This window comes from Microchirus variegatus (assembly GCF_963457635.1).
Source record: "Microchirus variegatus genome assembly, chromosome: 5".
Classification (NCBI taxonomy): Eukaryota; Metazoa; Chordata; class Actinopteri; order Pleuronectiformes; family Soleidae; genus Microchirus; species Microchirus variegatus.
In genome coordinates this window covers 8,098,113-8,116,416 of record NC_139806.1, presented here as the reverse complement: position 1 = coordinate 8,116,416, position 18,304 = coordinate 8,098,113, and the positions used below count along the sequence as shown (strand labels likewise).

At 42.5% G+C, this 18,304-nt stretch overlaps 1 protein-coding gene across 1 annotated transcript; it reads left to right on the top strand.

The window, feature by feature from the left end:
• Window positions 1-480: 480 nt before the first annotated feature.
• Window positions 481-17,604, top strand: zzz3 (zinc finger, ZZ-type containing 3). The gene is made up of 12 exons (XM_083890347.1): window positions 481-517; window positions 5,641-7,384; window positions 10,131-10,269; window positions 10,965-11,112; window positions 11,208-11,320; window positions 11,934-12,005; window positions 12,283-12,384; window positions 12,736-12,831; window positions 13,308-13,457; window positions 14,625-14,759; window positions 15,082-15,182; window positions 15,980-17,604. The coding sequence occupies exons 2-12, from the start codon at window positions 5,706-5,708 to the stop codon at window positions 16,122-16,124; spliced, it is 2,880 nt and encodes a 959-aa protein (XP_083746473.1). The 5' UTR covers window positions 481-517; window positions 5,641-5,705; the 3' UTR covers window positions 16,125-17,604.
• Window positions 17,605-18,304: the final 700 nt, after the last annotated feature.

Genomic DNA, 18,304 nt, shown 5'->3' with positions numbered 1-18,304 from the left:
AAGTGAATAAATAAACAGCCGCCTATTATGTGAGGTTAGTCTGAGAATGTGCGACATACTTTTAATTCCCGACAGAGTCAAAAATGTACAGTATAGCGTTGCATTTGGACGAGCGCGGCTGAATCGGCTCACACACCCCGAGACTAGTTGACTGGACTGAAAACATGGCTGCGGCCGAACGTGCAGCAAATTTACGGAAGTGAGGTATGTGTAATTCTTGGGCTTCAAAGCTAGATAGAAGTGTGTCTCCAACGCGTTACTTAGAGCACAACAAATAACAGACCCCGGATTTGTCAGCCCACCTAAAACGTCTATGACCGGCATTGTTCGCAATACACTAATACATCGGCAAAGTTATGCGCCGAACAATCAGCTAGCTTGGCTAGCTAGTATTAACCTGCTGCGGCTAAGCGTAGCTGCTAACTGGTTGGCAATTGCCGTTATTCTACTTGGCTCCTCACCATGCTACTCCTGTTTGTACGCAGCAGTAGAAATGTAAACCTCGGCGAACCATGAGGTTAGTAGCTATTACCTTCATTCTGCATAATGTGTTGTTGTTTGGTCTTAACGTCTGTGTTAGTAGTCGAGCTAATTAGCATGTGCCCGATGTTGGAAACGTTATTGGAGATGTTTCTTCTCAAATCGCCACGATTCTCCTCTGCATGGTGCGGTTAACGGGAAATCAGCGGAGGCAACGTTAGCCAAATCGGCTAACTAGTCGTTCATAAGTAAAAACATAAAAAAACAACTAGGTTATATTTTAGGATACTTGTTCTTATGGGTGTCGTGAAAGGCGCGCCATGTAATATGTGGATTTTATGAGTGCAACAGTCTGCGGTTGGTAACGGAAGCGTTAATGCTGTATATTTAGCTTGGGTTGCTAAATGTAAGATAGTTTGCTGGTGTTAGCTCGCTAAACGTCAAGCTATGTCAAGTAGCGTGTGCTTGGAAGTTGGTCCATGCTAACACCTAGCATGCTGCAGCTCCATGAACCACCTGTGTTGTTTTGCCTAAACATGTGTGTGGAGTTTTAACGATGAACTGTGCAGTTCGTCCAACGCAAACTTGTGTTCACTTAACCCGGCTATACCGTTGTCTTGAGTGGGGACTTTAATTGTATCCTCGTGTCTCCCAACTTTGCCTACAATGGGCTTGTCGCAGCTGTTTAGCCTGGACGTTGGGTTTTGAGCTATTCTCGTCGGCATGGATACCAACACCACTTCGTGGATTTTGTGTTACCCCTAGGCCCTGTGGAAGTGTTAAACTACAGGTCAGAAACAGGGACGAACAGACCCACACAACGGTCAAACAGCACAGAGCTCGCCGAAAGACAGTTCTCACTAAAAATCAGGTAACTTAGCTGCTGACTAGCCTCCACATTTAACTTGTTGAGAATCAAGTTGGTCTTTAAATTCAAAGCGCATTTCATGCACATTGCAACACAAAGTGATTTAGAAGATAATTATACATGCATACACCCATATCGACATGCATATATGCTGCAGACTAACCACCACATCTGATTTGTATGGTGTATGTTTGATTATGTGCTGCTAGCTTGAGTTTAGAACTTTAAAATCTCAGTAAATAGATTTGGTTGGTTCATAAAGTACAAGTCCTTGTCTGTCGTGTTTATCATAATACAGCTAGCACGTGTTTAACACAACTACACAATCTAACGCTCCTCAGAGAAGAAGAGGAAGTGGTTTGATTGAGATTAAGTCACACATGTGCACTGTCAATGTGGATGCACTGACTACTGACTCATAATGTATTCTGGTTGTGACGTTTTTCAAAATGCAAGGTGAACAAGAGGCCTGTGAGCAGAAGTTGTTATTTTCCACTGTCAGGATTGGTGGCCATACATGGCAATATCCTATGTTAAATCCACTGTTTAATACCATTTGTCTGATCTCTATTACTGCAGTAAGAATGCAGATCATGTGGGGTTTACTCAGAGTGTGTGCTCGCTGAGATGTCTCTCAGTATCTCAGGGCAGCCTGCTGTTGTTTCCCCACTTAGAGCAGAGTGAGAACAATCAAGTCGGGCTCCTGAAGCTGTGGTTCCCAGCTGTTCTGGCTTTTGACCCACAGTGTCAAGATGTGACCCCTCGTGAGGGGATGGTAGTTTTTATTTGAAGGACTGCTGAGTGCAGGGTAAAACACCCAATTTTTAACAAGCAAATAAACATGAATTTGAATATCGATCTTTGTCAGGTTCCAAAACCACAGTCTAAAAGTATATTTTTTAATGTCCACAATGTGTGCATACATTAGAGAAATAATGTGATCATAGAGAGTACTGTGCAAACTTTGTCGACACTTGATTTACTCTGTATACTTTCAAAAATGATTGCATGAGTGTTGTTATTTATCAATTAATGTCTAAAGTAAACAGCTGGTAAGCACCACCTGCACAAAGTCCTTCAAGGCAATTTAAGTTGCTGTAGTTGCTCTGTGGACATAGTCTGTCTCAGTCTGTACATTTACACGACATTAGAAACAATGCACATTATTGTTGTCCAACTAAAACCAGACTTTTAAAATACATTACTGTAAGATTGACTGAAATTACACTAAATCAAATTTCTTAAAGTCGCACAGAGATAAATGAGATTGGGAGTCAAATTACTATTGCAGATATACCTTTAGTCAGACAAACTCAAACTGGGAGGCTCTCATCAACAACAACAACAACTACTACTACTCACTAGCTAAACCAGTCTGATACAATCAAACTGAAAGGGGGCGTTTCTCTATCTAGCGAAGTGGAGATGGACACACTTTATTCAGTAAATCAATTCCCTGTTATTGCTTGTATTCTGGGACACGGGAAGTAGAAATAGAAATCGATGATTCGAAGATTGACTGGTGTCGTCGAATTTAGTGTGCATGTGAAATTACTAAATGTCTTGCGTCTGTATATGTACTCCCAGACTTATTCAGTGATATTAAGATCAGGACAATGTTGGGGTCTTATTGTGTTATCATGAGCGCATTGTTGCTCAATATATTTACTCACGATTCTGACTCTATGCTTGAGGCCGTTCTTGTGCTGCAAAATGAATCAGTGACTGATCAGATGCCTCACTTAACAACATCTTTGCCTGTTGCAATGACATCCACATTATCCAGCTGCTTATCATGATGTAGTATTGATTACAGACAGAGCGGGTCTTGTATAATTTGGAAAATTATAATCCCCCCCCCCCCCCCCCCCAGGGATTACCTAGTGTCAGTATTCTGATTTTACACTGCGACTATAAAGTGGGGTAAAACCATCATCCCTGTTTTTTATTCAGCCAAATCAGTCACCTGCTGATTGGGGAATAATATTCATCTTTTCCATCTTATGCCTCATAAATAATTTCCCAAGCTTTGTCGAGAGTCAATATTTCTACCTCATAAATCTTTGATTTGAACTTATTCAGGAATTCAGCAGGTGTGTCTCTCTGTAAACATTTATGAGTGACTGCTTTTTTTCACTGCTGCAGTCAAAATCTTCCAGAGGCATCTGACATTTCCTTTTATTCCTTTGGGCACATCTCCAAAATAAGGTGGTGACTGTGATGTGCACATAAATGAAATCTGTTGCCCAAGTATTGTTGTCGCATGATTGTACAAAGACTTAATGGTCCTCCTGTGACCCATTTTTAAGGTTGCTGTAAAATATGCTTCTTTGCCCGAGTAAAAATAAAATAGAGATTAGTGAGTTTCCATTGTTACCTTTCTTTTTTCCCCATTATTCCTTAGCAGGATAATGGAAGACATTCACTCCACTCTTGTACAAGAATACGGACTGTGACTTTATCAAATATTAGCAAATAATGTAATTAAAAGTTTTGGGAAGTTTCTTTTTGTTGCTACTTCACACTTATCCTCGCGTTTTCACAAACCTGTTCATGTGTTGGTGGATAATCAGTCCTGCATCGTTTAAAAGCCCCGTCTATGTCTCATTTTTCTCTTGAGCCAAACGTAACTTCATTGTTGCCATTTAAGCTTCCTCGTTAATTCTTAAGAAATTCAGTGGAAAATGAGGGTAAAAGATGAAAGTGGGGATAATGAATCTAAAATATGCCGCTACTATGATTATTGTTATGGGGGAGATCAGTCACAGATGGAGGAAATAAATGACTACCTAGGAGAAATGTCTTCTCTGCATGCCTGTTTTTATAATTCTACACTTTGTAATTTCCTCTCATACATACTTGTCGGTGGAAATCTTCTTAATCTTATGTACAGTATTGCAACATGAGTGTTTTTTTTCATGAAACTTATCCTCCTAAATTGGAACTCTGATTTTGAAATAGTGGTTGGTTTTCTAGAGCGGGTCACACGAGCCATTGAAATTATTCTCGTCATGTTAAGGCTAAGGGTGAGCGATCAATGTGATTACTTCTCCCTTGTTCCTGCCCTCTCTTTCTTATTATATGCATGGACAAATCGCGTTAGTTCTCTCTGCTTGAGTCTTGCACTGAGTGTCAGTAATATGTGCATGTGGCAGGGCTGTTTCAAGGTGACAATTAATGTTACACCCCTTATAGGAACATTATTAAAATGTATTGTAGCCAAAGTTGCCTTTGGCTTTGATTATGCAGTCTTAGCACTATGTTGGAGAGATGTACTAGGGAAGAAAAAAAATAGCTTTTACATCAGTTTTGACAGAGGTCGCACCTCAGATTGATGTACTAGAAATTAACGTAAATGAGCGCCATGTCTTCAATCCTAATTGATGCAGTGATTACCCTCTACGTTAAAAGATTGCGACTGTGTTTCATCATCACCCAGTGAGATCATCTTCCCGTAAATGCCACTTTACTATCACCTTGACCACTTCACATTTGTAGCGTCCTCTGTTGTTTGAGTAATTGGTAGCAGCCATGATCTGGACTAGAGGATACTTCAGGGGCAAGATTCCCTAGGGTGATTGTAAAGGTTCTTAGGGATTTATTAAGGGAATACATAACCAGAATTTTCATGTAGTATAATGTAATCGTTAAAAAGTTCAGTTTAAAAATTGTGCTAAAATAAGGGTATTGAATTGCTGTTATCCTGTATCCAGTCATCAATGTTTTTATTGTAGTTCAGGTCCATACATTTTTGTGTGTTCTTTACAATATTATGGAAGGAGTACACAACGCTGGTCCTCTGGTATACCTGTTAGACGTGGATAATCAGATGACAGTGTGTGTGGGAACGAATCTATAGCTTTAGTGTTATCACTGTTGCACTGGATCTAAGAATACACAAACAGATGAGCCTCATAGCTGTCGCATTTATAAAGTGTTGAAAACACCGGTGTCATGATGGAAGATTATTGTTTCACGCGTTGATCTCCCACCTTTTTAATTGTTTTTTCTGTGCACAGACCTGGGATTAGACATCTATTTTTTTTCCCGTGGACATAAGGTGTTGCTTAGTTACAATGACAAGAAAAATCAATACCCCTCTAGTGCGAGCTGAGATATGCCCCAGGCAGTATTTAACACAGGCGAACACCTCAGGGTTCACATCTTCATTTTTAGCTTGGCTGCCCAGTGAATCCAGTCAGACATTAAAACCATTACATTAGTGCTACAGTGTAAATTTAATCTGTTGTCATCTTTAATGAATCGTATGCATCTGTGTGTGTGTTTTGCAGGTGCCCACATCCTGCTGCAGAAGAGAGAGCACCAGGATGAGGAAATTGTAGGCACTCGCCGTAGTATGGCCGCGTCCCGTTCTTCGCGCGTCACAAGGTCATCAGTGGGACTCAATGGATTGGATGAGAACTTTTGTGGTCGAACCCTCAGGAACCGTAGCATCGCCCAGCCAGAGGAGACATCGGTGTCTCCACTACCTAGAGCCCGGTCGCCCAAGAAGAAGCAGGAGTCGAAACAGGACACAAAGCAGGACACCAAGCAGGAAACGAAACAGGAGTCGAAACAGGACGCCAAGCAGGAGTCGAAACAAGATGTTAAGCAGGAGTCAAGGCAGGCTGCTAAACACGATACAAAACAGGATACTAAGCAGGACACTCAGCACGATGGCCAGCAACAGGCCTCGTTGCAGGCTAAGGAAACTGACTCGAAAGCTTCCCCAGCTGAGGTGGAGCAGTGGACCAGCTCCAGGAAGCGGGGTGTGTCCTGTGTGGAAAAAGACATAACTGCTGAGAAGCCCGAGAATTGTGATAGAGGGAAAGGGGTGCAGGATACCTCTCCTCAAATCAAAAGGGCCAAACGGTGCTCCCGCTCTGTAGAGTCTCAGGGACACGAAGAGCACGTGGAGCCTCTGAAACCTGAAAGTCCAGCATCTGTCCCAGAGTCGAACAAGGACAACACGTGTGAAGAATTTCCCTGCCAAAACTCGGTTAACACAGCTCCTGTCTCACCTGTTCTCTGTAAAGAGGAAGGTGAGCTGATGGGTGCTCAGGCAGAGGATGGTCATGTGGAGTGTGATGGGGTGTCACAGCCCCTGAATGCTTATAAAGCGTCTAATGGACTCAAAGAGAATAAGACAGAGGAACCCAGCACACTGACTGAGGAACCTAGTGCAAATCCCACCTCTGCCACTAACTGCCTGTCGCTGTTCAATGGTAGCCAGGTGGGGGCTCCCTCATCCCCTGACCCTGCTGTGCCTTGTACAAACTCTGACCCTGTGCAGATGGAGGTCTCTGGCTCAGGGGAATCGCCAGCCTTTTCTGCACCAGCAGCACACGAGGCTGTTCCAGAGGATCCTGTCCCTGACCTGATTGTGGCCAAGGAACAGGAGGTGGAGGAGGTGGAGGTTGACGTGGTGGGCGAGACCTTGTGCCTGGCCCACGAGGAGCAGGTGACGGAGAGCGACGCCAATGGCCAGCCACTAACACCAGTGCAAGAAGCTGCTGCCTCCACCTCACCTAACATGAACAGTAGTCCAATCAACAATGGCAACTCAGGAGAAACAACACCCCCACTAGCAAGAACCCCCTCCCCTACAGAGCCAGTGTGCAATCCCTCCTCCAGCATTCCCCCATGTTTCACAGAGCTCTATGAACACAGATATACCCTACGGACTTCACCCAGGAGGGCTGTTACTGGTGGCAAAGGCACCTCCTCCAAGCTCAGCTCTCCTCCTAGAGACAATGGTCCCTTGAGGGAAGAGGGGGAGGTGGAGGTCGGGCTGGAGGAGGAGGAGGTGGACTGCCCTGTGCTGGAAGAACCTGCTCCTTTAGACTCTGTTGGCCCCTCTTCCATGGATCTTGAAGACGGGGCAGGTGGTGAGGCTTGTGGGTCTGTGGATGATAGAGAGGCAGAGAGCAAAAAGGAGTGCACACAGAGCCAGCCTGCAGAAGAGGAGGAGGAAGAGGAGGAGCCAGACGTGTATTATTTTGAGTCTGACCACCTGGCTCTTAAACACAACAAAGAGTACGTGGGAGCTCCCAAGGGATTTTGGTTTTTGTAGCTCTCTCTCTCACACACACACATGCCGATCAATATATTCTGTGATCATTGCATTATTTCTGGTCTGTAGTTTTGAAATAACTGAGTATCCACTTACATTAATGTGACATTAGCGATGCACAATATTGAACTTTTGCCTATATAGTGGTAATGGTTAGGCTGATTACAAATATACTATATATATCATTTGTTATACTCATGTGACGGCAGATGCAGATAAACATTTTCTTCATTGTGCAAAAATAAACAAACCTAACAAAAACACTAGTTGGTGGGAGCACAAGCATAGAAGTCAAGGAGGTAGCTATTGTTCTATTGTGCATACTTGTTTAGTCATTGGTCAGATCATGGGATCTTGGCATGTGTGTGGATGTCTGATAATACATTTTAAAGCCAATGTTGTGCTGATAATATAATGCCTCCCTAGCGACATTCTAAGAAATCCTATTCAGATCAAACTTTTTTGCCCTTTGAATGCTTTTACTGAAGAAATGTATTAATTATGTCAGTTAACTGATTGGTTAATTTACCTAATTACTGCACTATCTTCATTCTGGCTATAAAAAAGATTACTGACCGTTCCTTTTTTTTCCACTTAAACCCCTGAAAAGAAATTAAACTGAGATGGAAGTGTATCTGGTGTATTTGCACCAGAACGTTTAACTTTATTTTTGGAACGTTTATTTTCAATCATTATGGGAACATTGGAGAGCATCTAACTATAGCTCCTGCCTCATTGTTAAGCTTTAACATGTTTTCACATTTAATTTCCACCTTCAGTGTGATGCTGTGATTGTGTGAATTTGCTGCCAGTTGTCAGATTTCCAGAATGTGAGAAGATTGGATGGTAAAAATGACTCTTGCAATTGCTCCTGTTCTCGTTTTCAGGAAGAGGAGTTGTTTCAAAGAAACAGGATTTGTTGTTGCACAGTTTTGCTTGTACTTCATGAAAGATGGGATGTATATGTTAGAGGACGGGTCTCGTGGTACATGCAGTCAGGCTTTGCGTTCTGCACTGTGGCATGTCAGCTGATTTATGATGCATCTTCATAGGCAGACAGATGGAGTGCTTCAGGGGCTTGGAGACATCATCATGTTGTCTTTGACACGAGTGTTGTTGAACGTTTCCTGCTGGAATAGTGGCTTTAGAATAACATTTCATTCATATTGAAAGGTAATTTGATCCAGTCTCTGTGACGTGCCTTGGGTTTGTTGTGCTGATTAAGGAGAATTTCTAAAGGCTCAGATCAATTGCAGCCAGGAGTAATTTTAGGGAAACATGACTTGGCATTTTAGGGTTGCTGAATATGTGGAATTGTCTCAGACATGATTGATTTGTGTACAGAAATGCTTGTATTTGCAATTTACCGTTTTGTGAGTTTTGACAATGACCTCTATTGGAAATATTAAACAAATTAAGATGACGATAATCAAAAATATTGCAGACGCCAGCGTTTCCATTGGCACCAGGATTTGTCAGTGGACTTCAGGCCCAGTAGGTGGCAATGAAACACCAGACTTGCAGAGCCAAGTCTTCCTTATTGCCCCAAAACAGATTAATGGTCAGATCAGATAATCCTCTTAATCAGGAGATCTGGACTTAAAAAATGGCAAGACTAATGTCTGCATAATTTCTTTAGCAAGAACGTTTCCAACATAATTTACATACATAGATTAGATAGAACGAAAGATGCACTTTCTCATAATGGAACATTTAATTTTGGTCGCCTTTTCATGACATCATAATTTACAAACTGCCTATGAAATGTCAATGAGGAAGGAAACGTTCAGCCAGTGTTGTATATTTGTCATTCGTAGAGTATCACGACTCCACGCTCGAGCACAAATGTACAGGGACCTTAATCACGTGATCCCACACTGCTTCCCTCTTCCATCTTCAACCTGTTCTTTATTGTTGCAGCAGTTGTAGAGCAAACTGAAGCAGGAAAAAGTGATAGTGATGATGTAAAAATGTAATGTCTGTAAATAATGAAGGAATATGAGGTCTGATGAGGTGTAGTTGTCTGAATATTTTATATTTGTAGGATCTTCAAACCACCGGTGGCTATTAAATAAATAGTGTCCTTTGCATTGATTTTCATTCATGTCCTGTTAGGACCTTTCTGCTCCGCCGAGCGCCTGCGTTCGGTTCCAGCCATGTTAGGACGCTGTCACATCGCTGTTGTTTCCTCCGGCTCTGCTCACACTGTAAGGCCTCTGAGTCAGTACCGCGCTTCATCATTGACAGCCCAGTTTGCAGGTCTTCTGTTGACCCACAGGGTGTGTGAGTAGAAAGGTCAGGCTTCTACAGCAATGTAGGCTCCCCAGGCCACTGCAAGTGTTAGTCATGCAAAGGGCTGGAGATTTACTGTCAAACCGGGAGTGACCTGTGTTTGTAGTTTTCCTGTTGCCAGGTTATGATTTATCAGTTATTGTACAGTTCTTGATGAAAAGTATCTCTCAACATGGCTGAAATTTGAACAGCTTGGGATACACAATGTGTAAAAAAATATAATTGGTATATTTAATAGCAGAAATCTTTCTGTCTTGTGCACCTGTTAAGTCTCTCAGCAATGCATTTTAATTATGCATGGTCTCGGACTCGGAAAGTTTGAACTGCTGCAACATTTCAAGTGTCATACTGAATAATGTAAACAGTCCTTTCCCCCTCGCTCTCTCTCTTGTCTAAATGTGCTTTGGTTTGTGTCAGTTATCAGAGGCTGCTGCAGACCATCGGAGTTCTCGAGGCCCAGCGCACGCAGGCCATCCTGGACCTGGAGACTCTGGGATGTCACCAGAGAGAGGCACTCACTGATCCAATTAGCTTTGTGGAGCAGCTGCAGAAACAGGTAAAAAACGGCAACGACAACAAACCCCCTCCTAAACAGCGTCCTCGATTGAACACTGCAGAGAAAACGTCTTTTTTATTGTGTACCTTATCTGTAGGTAATTCACTAAAAAGTGGCAAATACAGAGTAAATAGACCCAGAAACCAGGCCAGGCTCTCGTCTGCATCAACTCAGACATGGCACATAGCCTTGCTTTTACATTTTTTGCCTCAAGAATAACTAACTAGAGAATAAATATGAAGCAGCTTGTTAAATTCAGAGAGCTTTTTCTTTTTCTTCTTCTCCATGACTCTTGCTTTTGTGCTGTAGCAGTTGAACCAGGCTGGACTTGTGCGCACAACGTTGACCGCTTAATCAATAGTATATTAGGGCAAATCAGTGAATGAACTAGTGCCGTCAGAGAGATGTGGCCAATCTATACAGTCAGAACACGTGCTGCAGAAATTAAATCAAGAACCTGTTAAAATAAATGTTTTATTTAAGTTCAGTGAAAGTGGAAGCTTGCCAAGCCCAGGTTGTGTAAGGTGTCAGGAAAAATATTAATGAACACAGTCCCCAACAAAAGTAATGTCCCAAGTGATGAGGGTTTGCCTTACGGTGTCTTTTAGTTTCTTTTTATTTACGTGATCACACGCTGTAGATCCAATGAGTGAACGTGTTCATGGACTGTGACTCCTCGTTGTTGCGATCCTTAGGTGAATTTGGGCTTGCCATGTCCTCAGCGAGTGGTTCAGCTCCCTGAAATAGCGTGGGAACAGTACACCTCAGGACTCAGTGACTTTGAGAGAGAGTTCTGTGACAAGAAGCGCAAAACCAGGCGGCTAAAGCTGATCTTTGACAAAGGCATGTATAACTTCAAATAGGACGGAATTTCATAAGTGTTTTGTGTCATCGCACATCTTCTAACTGAACGCTCTCCCTCGTTTTCCCTACATTAGGTTTGCCGCTTAGACCAAAAAGTCCGGTGGAGCCGAAGAAGGAGGGTGAGTGCTCCACCATGTACTCGTCCCTGCCCACGAGTGATGCCCCAGAGAACGGAGGAGAAATGCAGGTAGAGCCCTGCCTCCTTATTAAAAAAAAAAAACACACACACACACACACACACACACACACACACACACACACACACACACACACACACACACACACACACTGTTGCTGCCATGACTGTAGAGGTAATTGTGTCCCAGTATAACATTAGTGTGAGCACAAAAGATGGTATCTATGGAAACGTTGGCTCTCCCGCTACCTCTTTATTATTGTCTAAGTCTTTGCCTCTTTGGTGTTTGTGTGTCTGTGTCTTTTTCCACATTGTAATGTTTCACTTTTCATTGATTGTCTGGATTAGATGAAGCCAAGCGTTAGCACGGAGCAAACAGCGCCTTGATTGTTTTGTGTTTTTCTTGCGGTTTGTATTGTGTCTTATTCTCTCCGACTACACCGTCTGAATTCTAACGAGATTTCGTTTGTCGATGCAAAGACTTGCTGTTTTCTTTGCGTCTTGGAAATGACACATCTCGTGTCACATTGTGACAGCCAGACTTTCTCTGTCACAGTGACAGATTCATGTCAAATGCCAGGCAGATCACATCAAATAGTCTATTTTGCGTCATTTTCCTATCTGTTTTAAAAACCTGTTTGTCACTCGTGTTTTCTTTTGACAGATAATCAGAGGGAGGATCTGTCACCCAAACAAGCCTGACACATTCAACCAGCTATGGTCGGTGGAGGAACAGGTAGGGTATAAACACTGGAGACTTTCTGTAGATTTATCAGATTTACCTCAGTTACCTCAATGCTCTACTGTTTCTACAGTAAAATAATCACTGATTCCAGGCAGTAAACAAGAGGAATGTCATTGTTAAAGCGTCATTTTCATGTGTTTTTTGAAAGCAGTTTTACACGTTAACTTACGGAACCAAAAAATAAATGAAATCTTATTTAATAATTCCATTAAATAGTAATTGACTACTGTTAAATGTGGTTTCGCCCCCGGCTTTGTGAATTTCCTAGAAAAAACTGGAGCAGCTTCTCCTCAAGTTCCCTCCTGAGGAAATTGAGTCCAGAAGATGGCAGAAGATTGCAGATGAGCTGGGCAATCGAACGGCAAAACAGGTGACTGGATTTCTGTCATTGTGATCCATACATCTGAATATTTACTTATTTGTGAGCAGCACTTCACAGAATATTTTGGTCAGATTTAGTCCGAATTAACCAGAAGAAGCAGGTAACTTTGAGGTGAACAGACTTTTCCCCCCTGAACCAGCTCTCTGTTTTTATTCTCTTGTCATGACACTGAACATGTTTCAGAGAAGACAAACCAATGCCGCTGAAAGGAGTGCTTGCGTGACATCTGCACCCCCTGCATGTCCTGAATGAAATGTGTGTGACCTCAATTACTTGAAGCAGCTGTTCCGTCGCTGAAAGTCATTAACGCAGCAATTTTTTTCTGTTACACCGTTCCAGGTTGCGAGTAGGGTTCAAAAGTACTTCATCAAACTGACAAAAGCTGGTATCCCCGTGCCTGGAAGAACACCCAACCTGTGCATGTACACTAAAAAGGTAACGACGCGTGTATTAAAAGCTTCAGCCACACTGGCCCATGTGACTAATTCCAATAAACCCATTAGTTTTCAAACAAGGGTTAAGATTTTTCTGCTGGGAAAAAAATCCAAAATCCATACTGTTTTATCACCTGTTGATGAATTGTAACTTAGGAAGTATGCTCAAGCTTTGGAGAACAAACTATTTACAATGTGTTTGCTGTGCTGTTATTAAAATTTAGCCACCTAGCTCATACCATAACAGACATGATGAGATAAAAGCGTGTGATAATATCGGCCAAGCTTTGGATATGTTGGGCTAAAAGACTGTTAGAGTTTAACAAAATTATGATGGGGAGGTAAATTCTGATTTTCCGCAGCAATTGTAACAACATTACAAATTGTACCGATTCCATGTATATCCTCCAGTTTCTATACTTCTATATTTCTTTATTACCACGCACATAACTGTAACTGATTACTGTAATCCCCCAGGCATCCAGTAAAAGACAGCACCACCTTAACAAGCACCTGTACCGGCCATCCACCTTCCTCACCTCCTATGATCCTCCGGTCTACATGGACGAAGAAGACGAGCGATCGGCGTATTACGGCGACGTACAGGACCCCGCTGCTGATGACTCGGTCAGTCGCATCACAAGATATCAATTGCTGAAGCTCTTTAATCTCTTTATTGTCCATCACATTCAGACCATTGTCAAATTAGGCAACGCAACGACATTGTACCTGTAGCCTTCTAACACGATGAGCAAACACCAGACGTTTGCAGCTAGAATGGTCATTTACCACATTAACAATGTATAGAGTGTATTTCTGATTCATTTAATGTTATATTCATTGAAAAAAAAAAGTAATTTTCCTTCAAAAATAAGGACATTTCTAAGTGACCCCAAACTTTTGAAAGGTAGTCTATCTTGGTCCTTTGAGCTTTTTTGTGTCTGACTTTTCTGTTCATCCCTCTCGTCAGCTTGTAGGGAAGTGTCTGTTTAAAGCTGCATTTTGTTGTGTTTATGGGAACTTGTTTCAGATGCTTGCTGCCTTGTCACATACATCTGCTTTCACAGATATGGATCAAATGACTAACGTGTCTCTTGATAAATTCCCATCTGTGCTTTTCACTCGTATTGGGGCGTCATGTGCTGTTGAAAAATGCTAAATCACAGCAGGGTACCTGGCCCAGCTTTGTTTCCTTTTTCCATTTGAGCGGTGCAACTCCTGAAACTCGACATTATCCAAGCGTTGAGAGTTTTCTGCCTGTGTGACGGCAGTAACCTTTAAGAGAAAGCAGTTCACAATGTCGTGCTGAGAACACAAAAACCAACATTGGCGTGAAGGAAAGTCACAAAGACATTGCCACTACAGGACGTGATAATTTCTCACTTTCAACAGGTTGTCCTTTTGCTTTGGCCGTGTTTGCAGGTCACACTGAAAATCTCCTGAGGACAAGTGCGTCACCAGCTCAGCAGGACGTTCTTAAAGTCATTTCTTGTTTTGGCTGGGGGGGAAAAATACCCTAAAAACTTTCACAACTTGTGTTTTAATGAGTCACTCATAATGTTGAGGTGTAGTTGTTCAGACCACAGTTAGACAACCTGGTGCACTTTGAGCAGAAAGATGATCTATACTCCCTACAGACGCATGACAACATTGTTCCTGTCTAACCACAATTAGACTGATCAGTGTGTATGTGGCAGAGGATGTTATAATCGCATTTGATTGTGGAGTCATGCAGATATGTTTATTCTCTGTCCTGATGCCAATCAGTCATTGTGTGTGTGTGTTTGCTTTCAGGATGAAGAGAGTGTGCCTGTGGAGCTGAGAAATTTGCCAGAATACAAAGAGCTCTTGGAGCTGAAGCGATTGAAAAAGCAGAAGCTCCAGGAGATGCAGGACGATAAGACTTGCGTACGGCACGTAGGCTTCAAGGTGAACATTTCTGTACATTGCTTTTAACGACATTAACTCCAGGCTTCTACGTGTGGAGTTCACGCCGTCATTGTTTCGACTGCGGTGACGAAATCACAGTTTGAGTGAGAGAGAGAACAGTCAGCTGCTCATTTCAACAACAGGTTTATCAGGATTCTCCTCCTTCAACTGTACGTTTTTAGTCTTTAGTAGCAGTTGCTGAAATAAAATACAAATCTATATACGTGATTGTGTACACTCAACCAGTTAAATGTTGCTTTGTATTGGTCAGGTGTTTTTTTCTGAAAGTTTTGTGTGTGTGTGTCTGTGCCGTTTTGTGCAGTGCGACATCTGTGGCATGGAGCCAATCCAGGGAGTGCGATGGCACTGTCAGGACTGTCCGCAGGACAACTCTGTCGATTTCTGCTCCAACTGCTCCGACTGGTGAGATCCTCCGCTGCTGTCCTCGGCGTAGGGAACAATTCGAGAGATTCAGTTGAAAAATTAGTCGAGAAAGAAGTGTTATAATAACAATTAAAGCTGCGAGCGGCGTTGTGCGGGACCTCGAGTCCGCCGGCGCCACAGCTATGGCCGGGTAAGCCACCAGCAGGCCGGTTAAGTCCTGGACTCTGCGTTCTGGCTGGGTCACTTATCTCGCATGTGAAGTTTAGGGCAGATTGTTGATGTACGGGCAAGTTACAATGGCAAACATTCTCTTAACATTTGATCTTGGATGGGTCTCGCATTTTTCTTGTTCCTAGGATAAATGCCCTCAGACTAGCAAACTCTGTTACAAAACTTGCGAAATGCCAAGAATTATTCCAAATCCAAGATGGCCGACTTCCTGTTGATTTGAGGTCATGGTGTCGAGAGGATTTTTTGTTCGTCTCAGGCCGGACAATATACCCACCAAATTTGCTATTGAGCCATTTTGCATTGGTTTTTCGCAAGTCCATTATTTTATAAAAAAAATTGCCAGTTCTAATGTGTGTGGAAATTTTCGTTTGGTTTCACAGACGTTTAGGGGTTCCTCTTTCAATAGGTTCCTCGCACCTTTGTGCGCGAGGTCCCTAATAATAATAACAATAATAATAATAATAATAATTGAAGGGGTGAAAAAATTTTGTAAAACACCATCATAGTCGTTTGTCAAGTCAAAACTATTGATTTTGTTGTAAACATCATTGGTATCTTCATCACTGTCTCAAAAACGTATAATTTTTTCCATTTCCATTTTCCAGTTTGTTGAAGACGGACACCCACAAGCCGACCCACCACCTGGAGCCCGTGTACCAGTCAGAAACCTTTCTCGACAGAGATTACCGCCTGCCACAGAGCACAGGCTACAACTACCTGGACCCTAACTACTTCCCAGCCAACAGATGACAGGGTCGCAGGCGCGTCAGGCTCCCACAGGTCACTCTGTGCATGGCTCCATCCTCCAAGTCCAAGATAACCGCTTAATCCGCCGCAGGGCAGGAAGGCCAGCAGGCAGGCGAACAGCCGGGGGGGCCTCAGAGCAGAGCACACTGCTGCAGATAAAGCGAGGGGGCTGTTGGTGAACTGGCCTCCCTGACTCAAAGAGCAAAAGAGCGGCCATGTTTGTTCCTTTTAGAATAAGGGGGCCATGCTCCACTTCAGTCAGGTTAATCAATGGATCTGTGATTTGAGAAAAAAACACACTATTTTTAAAAACAAAAAAAGATGAAGACACACCGACATTCCCGAGCTCTGTGACTCCAGGAGGGCTGTCCTTTCCCCCTCCTTCCGTCATCATCATCATCATCCTCCATTTTACCTCCATGTGCTGCTTCAAAACTTGAGAATGGACGATCAGTCAGGTGAATGAGATGTGCACTTGACCGCCGTGTCAGTGGACTGTGACGTCATCACCCGAGATACACACAGATGGTTTATGTGTGTGCGTGTGTGTGTGTGGTCTCTGTGTTTATGCAAGAGTGAAAAATGTTTTAGCTAGGCATCTGTAGATTGAGTATTTATGAGCTGCAGCGGGAGTCGTGGCTGCGAACGGCGACATCGAGGCTGCGGTGTCTTTGGCCGCCAACTGTAGTAGGAAGTTCTGCTGATCCACACGGTGTTCTGCAGACACACCTGTATGTGTTAACCCCCGACTGTGCGCCATTTTTTTTTTAAATCATGGAGCCGTCATTACCACGTCACTACCACTGACACACAACGTTCCCCTCACCACAAACGCACACAGATACACACTTTCATCTCTTTCCTTTCTCTTTCTCTATCCACTAAAACATGTCTAACAAGGAAGCACTACAGCATGGAGAGCAAATGTCATGAAGGCAGACGAACGGGAATGAATGGGAAGATACACAACTGTGTTTTTGTTTTCCTTTTCTTTTCTGCTCCCCCCAGTGTATGCTGTTGTTCCGTTGAGTGTCCAAGTATATGGTGAAAAGTAGCCAGTGCTAGTTGCAGTGTGCCATTTTTTTTTTTTAAATAAAAGATTATTTTTGGTGGAGGAAGGGTCCTCGACTTCTCCCCTCTGGCGTGGCACCATCGACCCACACGATCCTACATTAGTGATCCGGTTATCATGCCTCTAGATCTTTAATTTTGCAGTCCACTTTAAAAGGTCCATTTAAAAGATTGTATTTTTATTAATCTATTTAAAAAAAGAAAAGAAGAATTGAGGTCGTGGTCGGTGCCTCCACAGTGGAACAACCCACGCAATTTTATACACATAGGTTTTGTTGTGCTTGAGTAGACACCATTTTCTATGGTTTTCGTCTCCCCCCCCCACCCCCCCTTTGCCCAGCTTCAGTATCTGTGTATAACAGTCTGTTCTTATGTAAAAGAAATAATGTAAAAAAAAATGCTAGAGGAGAAATGTGGAAATAAAAGTATGTGAAAATAGTGTTTTCTACACATGTGGTTCCTGTATCATTGCTGTAGTAAAATAACTTTGATAGTGAAGAAAAGAGCAGCCATTCTCTTCATATTTAAGTTTTTAAGTTCAAGACTGTTGGGTAAAACACCAGTAACCTGGGCCTTTGAATCTCTTTTATAGGTTATGTTATTAAGAAAATTTATCAATAATATTGGTAATATAGCTATTACTGCCTTAGAGTAATTGGATTCCTCTATTTTCACCTTTTTATGATCAGGTGTATCCAAGTGTTATTTTCCTTTTGAAACGATAATACACAATGAGATCGAACAAACAATTGTGCATGAATAGCTTCTAGGTTGCTTAGTGTAAATACAATACATTGAATAATAATAACCAATAATGATAATAACCTTATTTTTATTATTGCTCATTCAAATTAAACACTGCACTCTTCTCACTTTCTGATCTTCCCTTTCCTCACCAGCAGATGGCACTATCAGATCACTGATGTTCAAATGGAATCACAAGTACCGACTGTATGTACACACACACACACACAATCTTGTACTTGCTGCATACTGAGGACCAGCATTTCCACTTTATATATCAACACACTTACAAATATCTAATTCATGAATGACATCGACAAAGAACTACTGGGTGCAGTACCATAAAATGTCTGCAGGTGGCGCCCCAG